The sequence below is a fragment of the Aptenodytes forsteri genome, unplaced genomic scaffold (genome assembly GCF_000699145.1).
Source record: "Aptenodytes forsteri isolate BGI_AS27 unplaced genomic scaffold, ASM69914v1 Scaffold105, whole genome shotgun sequence".
NCBI classification, from domain to species: Eukaryota; Metazoa; Chordata; class Aves; order Sphenisciformes; family Spheniscidae; genus Aptenodytes; species Aptenodytes forsteri.
In genome coordinates, this window is record NW_008796112.1 from 1,833,039 (window position 1) to 1,851,133 (window position 18,095).

The 18,095-nt window shown below is 39.0% G+C and overlaps 2 protein-coding genes across 2 annotated transcripts; one reads left to right on the forward strand and one right to left on the reverse strand.

Moving 5' to 3' along the window:
• The first annotated feature begins 699 nt into the window (after positions 1-699).
• Positions 700-10,577, forward strand: TSEN2 (tRNA splicing endonuclease subunit 2). Its single transcript, XM_009287061.1, has 11 exons — positions 700-890; positions 1,694-1,775; positions 2,447-2,483; positions 4,362-4,893; positions 5,010-5,087; positions 5,672-5,722; positions 6,393-6,531; positions 8,312-8,348; positions 9,013-9,124; positions 9,730-9,819; positions 10,281-10,577. The coding sequence occupies exons 1-11, from the start codon at positions 717-719 to the stop codon at positions 10,338-10,340; spliced, it is 1,392 nt and encodes a 463-aa protein (XP_009285336.1). The 5' UTR covers positions 700-716; the 3' UTR covers positions 10,341-10,577.
• A 2,621-nt stretch (positions 10,578-13,198) lies between these two features.
• Positions 13,199-18,095, reverse strand: MKRN2OS (MKRN2 opposite strand; the record flags this gene model as incomplete). The annotated part of the gene is made up of 3 exons (XM_019474089.1): positions 13,199-13,964; positions 16,779-16,941; positions 17,858-18,095. Coding segments are annotated over 3 exons (621 nt in total), but the record flags the coding sequence as incomplete, so codon positions are not given.

Below are 18,095 nucleotides of genomic sequence, written 5' to 3' on the forward strand. Positions count from 1 at the left end.
GGAGCTGTGGGTTTCCATTATGCTGCCGGGGACAGGCCCGGCCCTCTGTAAAGGCCGTTTCTGCGCCTGAGCATCAGCAGGGTTTGTCCCCTCTCTGCCGGTCGCCGGTCCGCGGCGGGGCCGTAGCGAGGGCGCTCACAGCCGCGGCGTGCGGGCGCGACCCCCTGGGTGGCGGTGTCTGACGGTGAAGGTTACCTGTCCCCTGCGTTTGCAGAGAGGGTCGGGCTCTGCCCGCTCTCCCTCGTGAAAGGGGTTCCCTGTTTAAAGAAGGAAAACCTGCCAAGCCACTGCTCGCTCTTCCAGATTTATTCCCGTAATTATTCAAAACAGTTTATATTTAGGCACTTGTGTGCTGTGGTTTCTGCCATTCTACTCCTTCGTCTGTTTTATTCTTGAAATGTTTTCAGCAGTTTATGTACTCGCCTTTCATCTTAAGCTTACTTTATAAACTCTTGGCTGAGAATTATCCCTACCTGGTCTTCAGGGGATACTGCAGTGCCCAAGAGGAAAAGATTAACAGATAACACTAGCAAATCGCTGCCCATGTTTGTCTGGCACAATAGTTACAGAATTAAACTTGGATTATGCTGTAGGATTTTTGCTAATTTGCAATTGGGAAGGGAATATTGCGGAAACATAGAAAACGGATGAACTTTAACTCCTGAACATTAAATGTTTTGTTTCCACTTTTTAGGATGAAACGTTAACATTAGGAAATGGCAGAAGCAGTTTTTCATCCCCCAAGAAGGAAAAGAAGAGTTTTTGAGTCATATGACTCTCCCTTTCCTGTGGATGTAGGTGGGAAGGATTTCAGAATATGCCAGGCTGAAATCATTAACAACAACGTTATTGTGAGGAACCCTGAAGATATCGAACGGCTTTATAACAAGGTGCTGTACCCTGTTTGCACAGTATTTTTAGTGTTTTAGACATAGGTAGAGCATAATACTTGTTAAAATCTGCCTGCCTTTGTGCTTTCCTTCCCTTCAGCCTCCAGTAATCCTCCATATCTCCCTCCTCTCCTGAGATCAGTAGAAAGCACATATTCCGTATCAAATGTGAGAAGTATTTAATTCTTATCCCAGCAAATAAATTTTGGAATGAAGTGATGTTGTGAGCTAAAAAACAGCTGCAAAGACTTCACGTTTGTTATGTGTATTTCTCCTTTCAATATTTTATGCAACCTTGCAAAAGCATTTTCTTGTTTTTAAAGCTCAGGAGGCTGGAATATTAATGTTTTATAAATTCTTGTACAATTCTTTTAACTTCAGAGTGATTCCTTCCTGAGTAAAATAAGCTACATTAAGCCTGTTATGTCTGAGTACCATTTCACCACCATTCTTACGCAGTAGCTTTATCCATCTCTTTGTTTTCTATTATGCATTGTCACAGCATTGATACACAGGTGTTTTCTTCTGCATCTGCTTTCAAGAGTCTGCTTGGAGATGCCGACTGACAAATATTTAGAATTGAGGAAGAAGACCCAACACCCTCCACTGGTTAAATCTTTGCGTGCAGGTGTTTAATATTGAACTAGTTATCAGAAGCTAAGAAACAAGCTTTAGGCAAAGCTTAAATGCTGCAGAATTTCAGTTATTTTTTGCAGCTGATCTTGGCAGTAAACATTTTGTATTTGGAAAGAAGTTCATTTTTGTCTGATGATATAGTAAGGACTTTTTCCTTTTCTTCGCAGGGCTATTTTGGAAAAGGTATCCTTTCAAGAAGTCGACCAGCGTACAGCATTTCAGATCCTTTACTGGTTACTAAGTGGCAAGGTAAATTGTGCCCATTTGTACTTCCATCACCATTCTAATATTACTTTTCACTTTTCTTCACTCATTGAAGATATATATTTATAAATTACACACAGAAAAATAATCTTTCTATTGGGTCAGATCAAGGATCTCTTTCCCCCCATACCTTGTCTATGATGACGGCCAGTACAAGATCCCTAGGAAAAATATAAGAACAGGAAACATATGTCAGTAGCTCCTTAGTGCATTCTCCTAGCCTTCACTGATTTGTTGCTTAGGAAGTCTGTAAGTAAAGGTATCATCCCTGAACTTTTCTTCCTTCAGGTTTTTCTTGGTTTTAATCTGTAGATTTTAATGTCCATGAAATCATGAGGCAAGGATATGTGACATTTTTAATCTGCTTATAGCCAATTACATCTGGTCTGCTCTTGGTTGTTTATAGAAAGACTGCCTTTTTACAGGCTGGAGAAAAATAGTGTGTTAAGTTGTTCCACTTGTGCAGGGTGTTCGACCTTCGTTATCTCTGTACCTTTTCTAGTTCTGCTATGTCCTTCTTGAATGCAAGTTGGACCAAAATGGCATAGAGGATTGAAAATGTGGGTAAATATTAGGCCACGGATTACCTCAATGCTCAAAATCATATGAAAACATTTTTATATTGATGAAACAATGTATGATTTTTCTTTATACAGGTGCTAACATAAACATGCCTATAATTGCATCAAAAAAGTAAGTTAATTTACATTACTTTATTCTTGTTTTTTTAGAAAACAGATGATTCTCTTTTATGTTTTATTTTACTGGTTTTCAGATAGTTGGCTGTATACATGCTGATGACTTGCTTCTATTTCTTTTCTTTGTATTTCATTTATGAACCATGTTAGAAAAAGTAGAAATAGCGTAGGTGATACTCGGTGTGGTTTTTCATGTAAGCTTGCATGTATTAACTGCTGACTAGAAGCCAAGATTGAGTGCATGCATAGCAGTATGGGTAATTAATTCATAATAATAGCAACCATAATAAACTTGTTCTTCAGCTGAGGAAGAGAAAGAAGTTTCTGGGGCAGGCTATTTAAAATAACTTTCGTGATTCCTTATTGAGTTAATATTGCGTGGGCTGAAGCAGCTCTTGGACTTTTATAATACATAAATGTTTACTTTTTTTTTCAAAGTGTCTATTAACATTGCTAGTTTGTACGTTTAAGAAAACAGTGTTGGACCACGTATTTATTTTGTTCTTAAATAGTATATGAACTAACTGGAAGAGTGTGCAAGTTAGTTACTTTGTTTGCTTTAATCCTATGATAACTCTAAAAAATTTTACTTAAATTTAAAAGTTATGCTCCTTCAGTCCTCAACTTTAGGTAAGGCAAACAGTAGCAGTATTACTACTACTGCTACTACAGTTATTACTGCTTGCAGAAACACTTGTTGTTCTTACTAGTCTACTTTGTGACTGCTTTATGTGTCAGCAAATACAGCTGAGCGTCAATGAAAGTGTCATTACATTGGTGCAGAAGGTGCATCGTGATCTGTCTCAGTAGACATCTGTAAGTGCAAATTATATGGTAATTAAATCATAGGACAAAGAGGAGCCTATTTTTTATGACGAAAAGTACAGCACTGAACTATATAGCTTTCTTATGAGACTTCAGAGGGACTTATACTTTGTGTTGACACATGCAACTTGCATTTAATTGTCTTTGCAGTTCTTCATTACCTGGTCTGTAATTGCTGTGTTAGGATTTTGTTTGGGGAAATAAAGAATATTGTACTAGAGTTGTCCAGGTTTGAATAAGGACAGCTGCACTCGGCTACCTGTAAATTTCACAGGATGAAGATTAATGTTTTTGACTGGATATTAATGTTATCTTCCAAGGAGAAATAATTAAAGGAGCACTAAAAAAACTCTATCAATTGAAAAATATTAGAAATATTTACAGCTTTCAGCTACTATCTCACTGATAGGGTAATTGTTATTTCTCAGGGTTGTGAGGGTTTTGGTTAAAACTGAAGGTATTTTTTGCTTAAGATTTTTACGCTGGTGTTTTTGCTATGCCACTGCTGTTTCAAAGGTAGTTAAAACAGAGTTTGAAGATACTGTTCTCTGTAGTTAGCTGTATAATAGATGAAGCGTGTGAGAGATCTATATGCAAAGTCTTGTTGCATATTTTAATCATGCAGGCTCTGATACTAAGATGTTTTTGCAGGGAATTCAGGCTTACGGCTTCCACAGGAGAGAAGGGAGTTTCTGCCTGGTGAAGCTCTTGCTTCTTGAAACTATATAGCAGTAGTCCCCAATGCATGGTTCTTGCGCAACGTTTGGTAACGGTGTTCGTTGCCACAGAAATTTAAAAGGCAAAACAAAGCCAAAGAAGGTAGCAGAATCTTGATGTTCGGTAGCGTCTGCAGTTTCCTGAAGACTGGAGTCCTCTTACATTGTGCATGTTGTATTTTGCATAGCAGTTATTGGGGAGTGTGTTCAGATCTGTTTTGTGAATTGTGCTGAATCTTCTTTTTTTTTTTTTTTTAAGATGCTTGTTTTTAAGATGTTAATTAAAGGATGTAATGCCCTAGAACTTCTCATTTATTTTATTTGTTTACTAGGTACCAGTGTCATGTTCAGTGGGCTAAAAGTATTTTGCAACAGCAAGGATTTGATGACTGCTCGGTTACCAAAATTCTTGAAAATTACACTAAGCCTCTTGAGCTGCCAGTTTTGGAAGAGGATGGAGCTGAACAAACCGGTAATAGTTGCAACAGAATGGGCCCAAATACAGAAAATACAGAAATTTCCGGACAATCTTCTACAGATACTGGAAATGTAGTAGCCCTAAGTCCTGAGAATCAGAATGAAGGCTACAAGAAAGCCTGTTTGGAAGGAGATCCAACGTTTGATCCTGTGGCCATATGTGGCTCTAAGGAACAGGAACAAAGTGACTTGGAAGAGATAGCTGAAGCGTCTTGCCAGAAGCATGGTTTTCATATGCGTTGCGGCTGCAAGGCTAAGGAGAGCACTGAGCAAAGATCTTGTGAGATGATCAAGTCAAAAGAATGTGCTCCAGAATATGTATTGGTGCAAGAGGAAGAAGAGGGTAGCTTATGTCCTGGAGATGACTCCGCTCATGCGCAAGAAAATGTAAGGATAAAGAGTATCCTAATCTTTTTAGAAAAATCGTATCATCAGTGCTATTTTCAGAATTCAGTTTTTTTTCCAGTTTAAAGTTTTAGTAATATAGTAAACTTTTCTTGCAGCTTGTCAAGAAGGAAAAACTAGTATGCAGAAGAAATCCATTTAGGATTTTTGAATACTTACAACTCAGCTTGGAAGAGGTATGTTTCAAGTACAGTACAAGTTGTTTTACTTTTAATCTGAAAAGTAAACATTAGTCTATGTTCCAACATAATTTAATACCTGTTTCTAAAGTACAGGGTTCTCCTGTGTCTCTGAAGTGTTTGGATTGTCTTAGTCATTCAACTTGGTTTTAATAATCTGCAATAATTACATGAATATGGTTAAAAAAAAAAAAAAGTAGGGTCCAGTCCCATTCGTGTTAGATGAATAATCCCACTGACAAAGAGACCAGTGATAGGACTTAAGTATAGAAATACCAGGAATATAACATTTATATAAATCCTGCTTCAATTGTGCTGCTTCCAAATATATTCACGTGTGTTAGTTTTAACACCGTGCCTTCAGGAGTCTGCAGTAGATGCATAGATTTTTTTGTGATGCTGTGTCTGTTGAAATGTAAAGGTCATGAAGACAAATCTCAAAGGAAACTTTCAGGCAACTTGGTTGTCCTGATGACATTAGGATTCTTGTATAAATTAATTTGAGCCTTTGTTCTTGCACGGAATATAAACTACAGGAAGAGTTTAGCTTTCAGTTAAACTTATTCTGTTTATTTTTTCAGGCTTTTTTCTTGGTGTATGCTCTGGGATGTTTAAGTATTTATTATGGTGAGGTAAGAGATTGGATTAATTTTGGATTACTGGGGATACCATTAGTTTGGATATGTTTTGGTCTGAAGTTTTTACCTACTATGGCAATATTTTATGCTGTTAATTCTGAAGGAAGAAATACCAAACAGAGTAATTAGGAAGCTTTTCTTATAAGTAATGATATTTCTGTTTATGAAATGCTGGTCTGAAAGTTTTATGTTTGCCAAGGCAAATACAGTTAAGCACAGTCTTTCTGTAGAGAGACGTTTTTGTTGTAACTTAGGCAGGAAATATGGGGAGAGCAAGTATGGGAGGAATAATACGGTGAATAGAGACTCTTTCCTGAAACAGGAAAATTTCTTGGAGTTCTAAGCATTATCTATAAGTATATCAAGCTACTGTTAATGTAATGACAAAATAATTGAAACCTATGCTTCTAGTTTAAGATTTATCAGGTTCTCCTTTAAACAAGGGCATTAAGGGACTGATTGTGAAATGCAAAAAAACCCCCACCCACTAAATGGAGCAACAGGTTTCTGTCTTATATTTAGGGATTCTATATTTTATTGCCTGAAGTTCATGCTCTGCAGTAGACTGTGATACTCGATATTTGGCTGTTATGCTGTACTACACACAGTATTCTATACGTGCTTAATATTAATATAGTCACATTAATGCCTTTGTGATTTTTAGGAGCCCCTAACCATTTTGAAGCTATGGGAAGTTTTCAGCGAAGTGAAGCCCAACTTTAAAACTACCTACATGGCGTATCACTACTTCCGCAGTAAGGGTTGGGTCCCCAAAGTCGGACTGAAGTATGGAACTGATCTCTGTGAGTAGCTTTGTTAAAAAAAAAATGGAACCATTTGCAACTGACTTCTTTTCAGGCAGTAGACGACTCCAGTGCCAAAGATGAATTCAACAATGAGGAGCTGTATGAATGGAGCAGGCTTTGCTACTTGCAGTTGGCAAAAGGCATTTTTGGCTAGACTATGGGTTAGCAATCAAATTAGGATGTGAGTGGAAAATAACATCGCATATCCAGTAGCTGAAGAGATAGCTCGAAAGGCCTGTTGTTTTGCTTCATGAGGTTAATAATTAATACAGGATTGCACTGAAATTCCCTTCCCAAGTTTCTCTGTCCCCTTCTAAACACATCTTCTGCAGTGTTAACGTGACAGTCTCTGGAATAGCAGGTTTGCATCTAGATCCCAATTCACATCAAAGTCCATGCATCTCATTATTCATCCCGTTTAATGGAAGCTGAACTTCTGCTGAACTTACTGCTAAGACTGTTTCTCTGTATGTCTTTTTGGGGGGGGAAGGAGGGGGAAGGGACTTGCTTATTTGTTAATGGTAGGGATTTTAATCTTACAGAAATAATTAATAGTGTCCATAATCCCTTGCTAAGTAATTCAAGCTACATTCAGCTCACACCAACATAAGCAGTACAGTAATGCCTGTCGTTACAGGAAACTGTGCATAAAGGGAGATATTTTTTAATGTATGCATGCAAACCAGCAGGTGTTTTAATACCACTGAAGCAGTTTTATAATTTCAGGGTTTGTGTATTTGAGCATGTCAAGGTTGTGCTGAGTTAGTCCTTTAGATCAGTGTGTAGGTTTGGCTGAATTCATTATCAGTGTTCTTAGTACCCTGGGTTGTGGATGGGGTTTTGCTATTGATCACCTGATGTATATGTGAAATTGATACTAGTTTGTTCACTGTTCATTTGTGTTCTGGCCTGAATTTGTTGTTTAGCATATCACTGCCTTTGGATTTGTGCCAGACAAAGGAAGTGGATTGGTTTAAGGGTAGTAGGAGTTCTGCCTTACTCCTGAGCTGCTCTAGCTTCTTGTTCTTTGGCAGTACCTTCTTAGAGTTGATATTACTACAATTGCTTATAATGGATAACTTGCAAACCATGGTTGTCACCGGAACAAAGTGCTGCTCATCCTTTTCCTGACAAGGTCTATGCTAGCCAGCTGTATGAGAAAAGCTGCGCTAGTTAAAGAAAAGTCCCCTCTTACAGGCTCATGAAGAGCTTATAAGGGAAGGCAGGAAACATAACCATTTCGCTCAGTTACAGCAGTCCAGCTGCAATGAGCCATGTGTACCTTGTATAGAGAAGGAACTTTTAGTGGGTCTGGTGGGTAGTATGTAAGAAGTTGTGCCCTGTGCCTCTCCTAAAACTTGTGGAAAATGCTTGCTTGGCACAGAAATTAGATGGCTTATTGCGATCTTTTACTTGCACTCCAGTGGCTCAACTTATGTTGCGAATACAGTGTTAAAACCACGAGTCTGTTGCAGAAAAATTCCATCCTAAACTTCTTCCCACGGCAATTGCTAACTGTCCTTCTGCTCTTCTAGCTTATCTTTTACCTGCCCCTCCCCTGCCCTGAGTCACCCTGCTGCTCCCACGTTCTTTTGGTCTCTTCCCTCTCTCTCCATTTGCTGGGACAACTTAACTCTGAGCAGAATTCAAAAGTGTTGAAGTTTTGTCTTGTGTAATTAAAACTTACAAAACGTTTGAAAATATTTATGGACCCAGGTATTAAACTCGGATGAAAACTCTGTGATTATCTAACTAAGGTGTTTCTCTTTCATTTCAGTGCTGTATCGAAAAGGCCCCCCCTTCTATCATGCAAGGTTTGTAGCTCATGTTTCTGTCTAATTTCTTAGTTTCAAATTAGTAAATTTCTCTCATACAGATTTAATATCTTCACTGGTTAAGCACATATTCTTCACTCAAAATACTTTGTCAGATGCATTCATACTGGGAATGCAAAAATCCTTTTAGCAGAGGTACTAAATAACAATTTCATTGAATTCATATAACAGTAGTAAGACATTGAAAATTAAAAGTTGCAATGAGCATATTTAGCACTCATATGATGAATGCACTCAGGAAAGTAATTTGTTTTAGTAATACTGACTTTTAAAAATATATGGTATAGATAATTTATGTAATTTGGGAGAAAAAACTGCTAAGGGATGATAATTGTCTTCATTTGTTAGCTAGTCAGGTTGAACTCCTAGATAATAAATTGGTTATAAATGTCAGACTGGTATGCATAAGAGAATGCTACAAACATCAGCAGAAGGGTGGGGAGGGAAAGTGCCAGTAAGCATATCACAACTTCATCTTTTCTCCTCTTTTCCTAGTAGAAAGAGACTTAAGTTTCACAACTTGCTTACTGCATGCTGGCACATTGTTTAACGCCAATTTTTAGGCTCCAATTCTTAAGTTTCATTATCTTCCTAAAGTGGTAATTTTCTTTCTGTGAATTGTCCTATCTGCTTTGTTTTCCAGTTACTCTGTCATTGCTGAATTAGTTGATGATAATTTTGAAGGTTCTCTTCGCAGACCACTCAGCTGGAAGTCCTTGTCTGGGTTGAACAGAACAACTGTTAATGCTTCTAAGGTAAGATGCTAGTTTTAAAATAGCTTTGAAATGATAAATGTACAGTTTAGTTCCAAAGAACGGGGAGTTGGAGTGAGGCTGGAAAGATAATCCGTTTCTAGTCTGTTGAAGAACACGTTGAGTTGCCAGTAGGCAAACAAGTTTCCTTTGTCAATATCCAGATGAATTCTGGAAGAAGCTTATAAAAGTTCTGTCACCTGTAGGAACATTAAAAGTTGTGTGAGGAACAGAAGAAAGACCCGAGGGACACTTCTTTCCTGCCTGCCACTTCTGCTTTTAAAGCCCTCTTCATCTACCAGGATTTTCTTTTGAACAGTGAAACTGAAAGTTTCCAAAAGGTTTTCTCTGTGATAGAGCCTCTAACATAGTGCTTCCATACTCGTAGCCATGGTGCTCAGGTGTGGTGTTATAATTCTAGTTTATCTTAGAGCAGTATTATGCTTTGGTAAGGAAAATGAGATACGCATATTATACAGCTTTCCCCAACTCAGTTTGCAGAAGACGTCTTGTAGGAAACTTGGTATCTCCATTTCTAATTAATCCAAAACTTGTATAGAAAGAAATCAGTTGAAATTCATGTATTCGTGTTTTCTGTTTACCAACAGGAACTTATGTTATGCTATTTGATTAGGCCTTCCGACATGACTGAAAAAGAGATGTCGACACCAGAATGCATGAAAAGAATTAAGGTTCAGGTGAGTAATGACTTCTCTCCTTTGCCTTGGGGCAGCTGGACAGCTAACTGTAAGAGCCCCCTTGAACTGTTGCTTGCTCTTTAGCATGCTTTGGGTTTTGCACGCATAGCTGCAATAAAATAACTAGATTCCTTTGTGCCCCAAGGCATGAGAAGTGCATTGCAGGCTCTTTAAAGACTTAAGATCTTCTAATCTAAATTTTAACGTTGCTGCTACTGTGAACGTAAGCATTTGCATGGGGAAACAGGGATACCTATGGTGACTGTAAGGTTAATGTATGTTTAGAAATGAAGGGAGAAAAATGCATGAGAGACCAGCTCCCTTCAGGAACAAATGTAGTCATCTACTAAAATTTCTCAGTGGTCACATAATGTATGTCGATTTGCTAAAGGCTTAATCTGCATCCCTCACTGATTATCTGTAGCTTCCCCCCCCATAATAATTGCTGTTTTATATTTCAGGAACTGATTGTAACTCGTTGGGTTTCTTCCCGTGAGCGCAGTGAGCAAGATGAACTTTAACTGACTATATAGGAAAAACTTATTTTTTTTTAAAGCCACTTCTTGTTGTTTTTTACCTGATCTTACCACGATGAACCATTGCCTCAGAACAGTTTCTATCAACATATTCAGTTGGTATGTATTAATGCTATTTAAAATGAGGTATATCCTGTTTACTGGAGAGAATGTTGTATTGAAAAATATCACTGAACTATAATAATGCATATGAAGGGGAAAAAATTAAAGCTGTGTCCCAACTCAAAATACTTGTTTGTTTCCTTAAAACTTACAAACGTGTATGTTTGAATGGTGGCTAGACTGCAGTGATTAGTAATGGTATTTTTAATACTGTGACAGGTCCAGGCATTAGTGCTGAATAGGCACTACGGCCTGTGGAGCCACTGAGTCCAACACCCGAATGTCTGCCTGAAAGCCTAAGCAATGAGGGATCAGACAGGTTTCTGGGAGTGCCTCACAGATTCTTCAGGGTTGAACTTGGGAATTGTAAGGCTAACTTCGTTTTGTAGCTCAGCAGGGGGTCCTACATTTCTTCAGAGATGAGGACTTAAACTTGATAGTCCTCAAGTTTAATGCTGGTTTTTAACTAGTTAAAAACTAGTAATTACAGCAAGTCAAATAACATTTTGGGATACCTATGGTACCACTCTTCTTCACCCAAAACCTGACTTCATAGCCTTGACGAAGTTGCACAAACTTAGATTTGGGGAGAGATTTGGTTGTTTCAGTATTGAGCATTGTAACACATTGCTGTTAGGTGCCTAGACCCTGGAATTTGGTGGCTTATTTTCACAAGCAGTGCTCAGAATTGAGGAACTCTTCCCAGAATGTGCAAGGATTTAAATTAATTCTGGAGTCGAAGCACCTAACAGCAAAGTTAGGTGTTAGGCACCTTTCCCCATTTGGGTAAGATGTCTTTCTTCCCTTGGGATTTGCAGCGTAAGAATCCTTCTTGAAAGTAAGGGCCTAATCTTGCCCCATGACAGCAAGATGCCCTGACCACAAGTTGATGCCCTTTACTTTTGTTGAAGATGGGTTACTGTGCAGAAAATAATGAAGATTTGCTGAGAGCAAGTCAGTCTCCCTAGCTTGTAAGTATGTCTCAGTTTCATCACTGCTTTTTTTCCTCTTTTACCCAGCAACTACAACAGTCTATACATTTTTTTTCATAGTGCACTTGTAGCTCTCTTTGCCCTGGCCTATCATACGTTGTAAAACAGACTGGGAGGCACCGCCGCGCTTTGTATAGAGTGAGGTATAGGACAGTGCTGAGCAGTTCTGCCTTGCTATGCTAGGTGCCTGCTGTTTTCTAACTTTTTTGTAAGATTTAATCACCTAGATTGCAGGTTGCGAAATACGATGTTTACTATTGCTGAGCCACATTTGGAAAACAAACCAAGCAACCAACCCAGCAGGTATTCAGCTGTCTTTCAAGTAGAGCCAGGAGGTTTAAATGTCAACTACACTGCATTTTAAGTATTGCTGCTTTAGATTCAGGCATTTGAAATCCATCTTAGTGTTTGAACAACAGGCTTCCTTGCTTCACCGTGCTGTTAATATTTTTTTATTTCCCCCCCTTCCTGTGTTGTGAGAGAACACATTTGCTGCAACAGTAAGGCAACACTATAGCTGGTGACAATGATGCTGTTTTGGATTTTCTTTGTGCTGTTTTCATTCACTATAAAAGGGGGTTTGCCTCCTGGTCGCAGGAAGTTTTCCAGGGCTGGTAAAAATTCTGTCAACTCAGACTGTTCCCACCAAACACAAACCCACAGGCTTGTTTACTTAGGCAGTTTAGATTGTAAAGCCATGTCATAAATGCAGGAAACTACATACAAGTCAAAGTGGAAAATCTTCTAGTCTTTGCTTTCATTTAGTATGACTTCTACTGGAAAGATGTAAAATGAAGATGTTAATTGCATAATAGCTTTGTCAAGCTGGACAGGTATGTATGTGTTGACTGTATGTGGCAAGGTGTTTTATTTCTAGCTGCAGATGTACTTCATGTTTCAGTACTATTGTATCAAATAACTTACATTAGATAGTTGTACCATAGCACTGATACTTGCCATTGTATTTCTATTTTACCAATTAAAATACAGTACTTAAATGAAGTATGGATTCTCATTCACTCAGAAATAGCATACTGTAATTTCTGTTTGTAAGCCAAATCCTAGCTGAAGAATTCTGATTTGCACTAGGAGTGGGTGGATAGGAGGCCTCTAACAGCAGCCGAATTGCTCATCTCAAGCTGGTTGTCTCTTGTGGTTTTTTAATATGCTTTTAAAGGAGCTATAACTTAGAATTTAGCAAGAAGTGGAAGAACATGGAAGGGGGGGGAAGTGTGTAAAGTGTGGTGTATGCAGCTAGAGAGTATTGGGGGGCAGGGTTAATGCAGTTTGTGTATACAAAAGTATAAACTAGATGTGGACAAAACCCCAATCATTTATGATTACTTCTCCATCTTTGAGAAAATAGGACTTACATCTAGACTAAAACTAGCTTACTTTGCAGAAATCAGTAGAAGGAAAAAAAAGTTGAAATTATTTTCTTAAATTAGAACATAAGTAAATAAAGTGAAATTGCACAAAATTATGGACTGCACAGTTCTGACCTCAGCATACACTGCTGTGTAATGTACAACAGCTAGAAGTGCTGTTGGAGGATCTTTTTAATTTTTTTAAACTTAAATTTCTTTTTGTTAAGTTCTGAAGTTTTAACTCCAAGATAAATCCCGAGTCTGTTGCTTATTACCGATACTAACAGATACAGACTAATGTATGTTATGTTTTAATACTAAGCGTTTGTCTTGGTTTGAGGAATAAATGTGCAAAATGTAAAGAATTGGAAGAGAAATGTATCTGGCAAAGAGGCTGGATTTATTTGTTGTTCTGTTTATTAATAATTAAAGTAAAGGAAAATAACTTTGCATGTAGTGAATCTGCATCAAATCATGGACTTTGGATTTCAGCAGCACGCAAGCACAAATTCCCTTTTTTTTTTCCACTCATCAGTAAACAAGTGTGACAGGTAAAAACCATTTTGGTTTGCTACAGCTTAAGTTACCACAGTTCATTTGTTAAAACCCTTAATTACGCAGCAGTTATGATTTCTGGTATTAAGTGTCTTGGCAGAACAGAGCATATAGTGAAGGTAAATAGGAAAACATTTTTCCATATGAATAGTTCCCACAGCAATTTTCTGTAGCGTGTACATTGTATGTATGCTATTTCATTCAAGTGCACAAGTTCAGTTTCCTTGTCCTTCCATGATGTGCAGGTTAGCATGTAAAGTTAATTGTGTTTTTAAACACATTAAGTAGATCGTGCATCTTAAACCTTGAGATTTGGAGTCTTAAGATTTCCTGTTGCACGTTGTAGATGTTTTAATATAGCAACTTGTCATTTTCAGCACTGTTTTTCTTGATCAGGAAGGGGTACAATGTAGAAATCATTAGCTGTTAGCTCCTGATGCAGAGTAATGTATTTGGAAGCTTTCTTTGTCTGTGGGATCACAAATTTCTCTGTAAATTCACTTTTACTCATTTGCCGTTTTCCTTGTGCGGTCAGTACACTGTTAATGAATGCCAGTGCATATGTGTAGCAGTTGTGGTCGTGTTCTTCATACCTAGGAAAAATAACTTGTTAGTAAGAGTTGGCACTAATCCATTAATTACTGTGCATGGAGGAATATTTTACTGAGTGAAATAAGGAAGCGCATGCTCTCCAAGAACTACTGCCACTTTCCTTTAATGCTGGTGCTTAAATATATTCTATCCATCGCAAGTTGTACTTTCCAGCCAGGGATACTAGAAACTGTGAGCTTAAAAGAAAAAAAAAAAGGGCTGCAGACTTTACAAAAATGAGGTTTTATTTTTTTATACTTATTTGGCTTTTACCTTGTTAACCGTTGCTCTTCCATATATTGTTACTCTGTTATCTTGAAAACTTCTTTCTGCAGCAGCAATGTTAATTGTGTGCTCCTGAATAGGAGCAGCCATTTAAAATGCTCTTGCCTTTTTTCTGCCCCCGCCCCCACCTAGGAACCTATGGCACTTACCTGTTCTTTTCACTGTCAGAATGTTTCTCAGATTCTCCCAAATGTTTCATGTTGGCCACTAACAACTTCCGTAATTTATTCCATTCCCTCACCACATAGCGCTGCTTTTTCCCCTGGCCCTGTATAACTGCATTTGATGCAGACCTGCTCAGACTCCTGTTTGCCATCTGCCCAGTCCTCAAGCTTCTTCTGTAATTGCCTCATCCTGTGTCATTTTTCCCTTGTTCTTCCTAGCCCTGTGACTCATTCCTTGCCTTGTACTGTCAGCGGCTCCGTGGTCTGTGTTGCCACAGGGAATCTTCTGTGAGGCTTGCCTGTCAGCCCTGGGAATTTACAAGGTGTTACTGCAAGATCTGAGGACTACGGGTATCAAAAGCAACCCTGCGACCCTGAGCCCAGTTCAGGACAGCTCACCGTTTTCTTCAAAGCTCTTCTGGTTTGTTAAGGGTATCTGAAGTGACCTACGAGCTCCCATTTAGTAAGCAAGCAATTTGCTACAGTGTACTTACTTTACCAAAATGATTGTTAAGGAAAAATAATTACGAGTAACTCCAGGAGTGGCCATCATCACTGTGCAGTACAAAACATCTGGAAATTACCCTGAAAAAAATGTTGGGTTCACCAGCTCAAGGCTGAGTCTGCAGAGCGCCGCAGCATGTCTGGGTAACTTACGTGTACACAAGTGCTTTACTGAATCAGTTCCACGATTAAGCAGAGCACGTAACTTTTCTTTTTTGTATTTCTAATGCAAAAGATTCTGTAATATGCTTCTCTTTACCACCTGTCTTCCAGTTAGCATCTCATTTTTGGGAAGCATGTCTATATCCTGACAAGCAAACCCAGTATCTCTCAGTAATTCAAGATATTGTTGGTCATGGCTGTGGCCGCTGTTCTTTGCTGCTGTTACAGACCATCCTTCCCGTAAATGAAAAGCAATCAAGAAAATTAGAATTAGGCTTGGCCTGAACCCAAAGGAGTTACAGGATTAGTTTAGCGCAGTTCCTGCCCATTGAAAAAAATAAACAGAGGAGTTAATTTAACATCTTTAAAAAAAAAAAAGTTCACTTTTTTAGCAGTTTAGTGGTCACTGGCCTATTTGTGGAAGAAGTAGGTCACTTTGTCAGGAGGTGGCAGACGGAGGAAAACCAAAGAAAAGCTTGTAGAAGAGATGCACACATCTATCCACCTTCTACCAATGCTTTTTTGACATCAAGTTAATTTTAGTTATAATTTAAGGCACTGGGAACTGTAAAAGTATCAGGGAGACACAAATCCTATTGGCTTTACAAGTTCTATAGGTGTTTAAAAATTCTATTGTATGTCAAATTCTTTCATCTCCTGGTATTAGGGAGGTAATACATTTATCTCTGAAATTTTATAGTCATGCACATTGCTAAAACCTGCTTTTGATTTGTTGTGGGGTTTTTTTTCTTTTATATAAGATGACGTCTGCATTCATTAACTTAAACACAGAACTATGCTCAGACAAGCTGTTTGTTACATGTACTGTTCCCGGTGAACAGTTCAAGGACTGGTTTTCTGGAGTTTTATATAATGACGTCTGCATTCATTAACTTAAACACAGAACTATGCTCAGACAAGCTGTTTGTTACATGTACTGTTCCCGGTGAACAGTTCAAGGACTGGTTTTCTGGAGAGCAGGCTGCTTTGTCATCAGCCGGCTTGGTGATGTGGCAGTGCATGTTTTAGCTGGGCTGCGTGACTTGTAATGACATCAGGCATTAACTGCAAGGAAAGCTATAAAGAACTGAACGTTCTCGTTGGAACAGACTGGTTTAATTAAAAATGTGTGGAAGTCTTTCTGTATTTAACTATCCAAAGCAATGTTACAAACCAGCTGGAAATGAGGTGCGTTTCCTGTTTCTGATCACTGACAACAAAGAAGTCATCTGGATGCAAGATCTGGGCAAGAATCCCATCAGTGTGGTCAGCCTGTAAATGCAAATACACCTAAAACTGTGGAAACCTAGAAGAAATAATTACAGAGTTGCGCCTGGACTTTCCTACTGCTGTACCCAGCAGTGTACTCTTCGAGGTAATGTTTCAGTGAACTGGGGTTTTTCTTTAATGCAAAATTCTTGTTGCTGAAGAAAACTTCCCTAAAATGATGTCTTATTTTAGAGCTTTTACATTCCAGCACGAGTTTGTTACTTACTACTTAAAAATACTCTTTTTTTCTGTTTAGCAAGGCCACTAAGTTTCAAGTGATAGTGTTGTTTAGACTTGGTTTGTTAGAAATGTGTGTTGTAAAGGAGCGAGGCTCTGAATGAACCACAAGCCTCGCAGGGTCCAAACCAGAATAGCCCAATTTACCATCCCAGACTAAAAACTCCCATTGTGTCCAGCTTTTAAACTACGTACCTGTGAGGAAGCCAGGCCTCTCCCACAGAAAACTCCTCTAGGAGCGTATCCCACTGCTGAAGAAGCCCAAACATGTCTGGCTGTACTAGTGGGATACTAATGCACTGTTCCCATCCCGTTTCAGCTCTGTGAATGCCCTCTTCGTTGTAATTATACACCACGCCTGAAAATAAAGAGGAACAGATTGTCAGGTGGCACTGGAGAATCGGACTCGTAGCCTTTGTTTTTGGGTTTTACTCAAATGATGAAAGCTACTACTAGTTTCCCATACTGCCATTCCTTCTTAGGCTTCCCGTCAGTGGCCTTATGTGGCTACAGAGTAGAAAACTCAGTCCCTGCTTTTACCAAAAACCTGTTCTCATTTTTACAATGTAATTTCAGATGTCTTTTGCCAACAAAAGCAGCTTAAGGACAACCAGGCTTCTTTTTTAAACCCCCAAATTAGACCATTTTTATATTAAATAAGTATCTCAAGTGAGATTTTGCAGGATGGGCCTACTCTAGGAGAACCTGATACGATTTTTAATGTGGCTTTTCTTAACTTTATTATTTTATTAGGGGTATTCTTAGAATTAGAAAAAGCTGTGTTTAAGTCAAAATTTGCTGAAACTTCTTCAAAAAAAGTAGGCTGCCTAGCTTTTTATTTCCCTGTGTCAGGAACAGAAGTCACCTGTCAACTCCATTCTGTGCAGCTCCTCAGCATGAGGAGAGGTGTACGGCTTTGATTTCAAGCTCAGTGTGCTCACTGCTGCAAGGCGAGAGAAGTTCTTGGACTCAAGATTTTTTGACTGTTACGTGATACTCTTTTGTAGTGAACAGCTAAGCTCCCCGTTCCGATACCTGCGGCACGCTGAGGAAGTACGCGTTCTTCGACAGCAAAGCATCAGGTATTTGGATGTTGCAGCCTGCATTTCTAACAGGTACCAGATATTGCCGCAGCAGGAGAGGTGGCTCTGAAGTCACCGTCACATTTGGATTACCTTAGGCGGAGGGGGCACGGCCGAACTGGGCATACAGTCCAACTACGAGGTGTGGGAGATGGGCAGTAGTTTGTGAGGCAACTGCGAAGTACTTTTTACCGTTACTGTTGGTTATTCCCACGTGAAGATCAGATTTCCCGTCGTATCCTCTGAAAGAAACACAGCGGTGTGGGTGCTGGACGCCAGCGCTGCTTGTCCCCGTTAGAAACGGCCTTGCACCCTCGCTCTCTCGGAACGGAGAGATGCTGCTACCGGGACCCAAGAGGCGGATGGGGGCGCGGGGAGACAAAACGCTACTGAAACCACGGAAAAGGCGTTTTGACGTCCAAAAGCGGGG